Source organism: Buceros rhinoceros, unplaced genomic scaffold (genome assembly GCF_000710305.1).
Source record: "Buceros rhinoceros silvestris isolate BGI_N320 unplaced genomic scaffold, ASM71030v1 scaffold15626, whole genome shotgun sequence".
Taxonomy (NCBI): Eukaryota; Metazoa; Chordata; class Aves; order Bucerotiformes; family Bucerotidae; genus Buceros; species Buceros rhinoceros.
This window is the reverse complement of record NW_010418219.1, coordinates 3,060-4,588: the sequence shown is the minus strand read 5'-3', so window position 1 is coordinate 4,588 and position 1,529 is coordinate 3,060. Positions and strand designations below refer to the sequence as shown.

The 1,529-nt window shown below is 58.6% G+C and overlaps 1 protein-coding gene across 1 annotated transcript in view; it reads right to left on the bottom strand.

Moving 5' to 3' along the window:
- Positions 1-1,529, bottom strand: part of MAF1 (MAF1 homolog (S. cerevisiae)) — a gene marked incomplete at both ends in the record, with an annotated part of 2,168 nt that overhangs the window by 305 nt on the left and 334 nt on the right. The window contains one exon of the mRNA XM_010138468.1: positions 213-378. Coding sequence (XP_010136770.1) covers positions 213-378 — 166 coding nt within the window. The remainder of the gene's footprint in view (positions 1-212; positions 379-1,529) is intronic.

The window sequence follows — 1,529 nt, the reverse complement described above, 5'->3', positions numbered from 1 at the left end:
GGGAGAGGCGGAGCAGGGCGTGAGAGGGGCAGGGACCGGCCCCTCCTCCTCCTCCTCCTTGCTCAGGGCCCAAGGTGGATGTGAGGAGACAGGCAGCAGGGAAGGAATACGGCGGGAGAGGAAAACCCTGTCAGGGGATCCCTGCTGCTGCTGCTGACAGAAACACCAGCGACACCCCAGAAACCTCGTCCCAGGAAACACATGGCACGTACCCAGTTGAGACTGGGCTCCCGGCTGAACTCGTGGCTCTTGGCGGCGCTGAAGTCGTAGTCCGGCCGGAAGGACTCGTTGAGTGTCGCGATCAGGTAGAAGAGGGTCTTGCGGCTGCACTTGTCGCTCAGGGGTCCCTCCTCGTCGCCGCTCTGGCTTTTACCAAGCCTGAGGGACACAACGGTGGGTCAGTGGGGATAGCATTTGGATATCAGCAATAGTTATGCATTTCATGTCAAATTTTTCTGTTACTCAGTGGGGATGAGACAACCCCCTGCAATGCTATGGCTTGAGGAGGAGGAGCTGGAAAGCTGCGCAGAGGAAAAGGACCTCGGGGTGTTGGTCAGCAGCCAGCTGAATATGAGCCAGCGGTGTGCCCAGGTGGCCAAGGGCATCCTGGCTTGTACCAGCACTGGTGTGGCCAGCAGCACCAGGGCAGGGATCATCCCCCAGGACTGGGGAAGCTGCACCTCGAATCCTGGGTTCAGTTTGTGCCCCTCACTCCCAGAAGGACGTTGAGGGGCTGCAGCGTGTCCAGAGAAGGGTCTGGAGCACATGGAGAAGGGTGTGGAGAACATCTGAGGAGCAAATGGGGGACCTGGGTAGGCTGCAGCGTGTCCAGAGAAGGGTCTGGAGCACATGGAGAAGGGTGTGGAGAACATCTGAGGAGCAAATGGGGGACCTGGGTAGGCTGAGCCCGGAGAAAAGGAGGCTCAGGGGAGACCTTCTGGCTCTCCACAACTCCCTGAATTTCAGGAGGTTGTAGCAAGATGGGGGTTGGTCTCTTCTCCCCAGGAACAAGTGACAGGACAAGAGGAAATGGCCTCAAGTTGTTCCAGGGGAGGTTTCATTTGTCCCTGAGGAACAATTTGTTCCCCGTTGGGGTTGTGCAGGGCTGTGCCAGGCTGCCCAGGGCAGTGGTGGAGTCCCCATCCCTGGAGGGGTTGCACAGGTGTGTGGAGGTGGTGCTGAGGGCCAGGGGTCAGTGGGGACCTGGCAGTGCTGGGGGGACAGTTGGACTCAATGATCTTAAAGTCTTTTCCAACCAAAACTCTTCTATGATTCATTCAACATCTCGTGTAATCAGGGATCTAGGAAGGACCTTTCTCCTTCTGGGAGCATCATCTCTGAACCTCATGGTACAGCCCCCTGGCAGTGCTGGGGGGACGGGGGCACTCGAGGAGCTCAGAGCTCTTTACCAACCTCCGTGGCTCTAGGAAGACGCCGAGCAGCCAGCTCAGCCCCACGGATCACCACCATCCATCAGTGAAAGGTCATTCCCTCCCCAAACCCCGATCCCCCACCTGCAGACGTGCCGC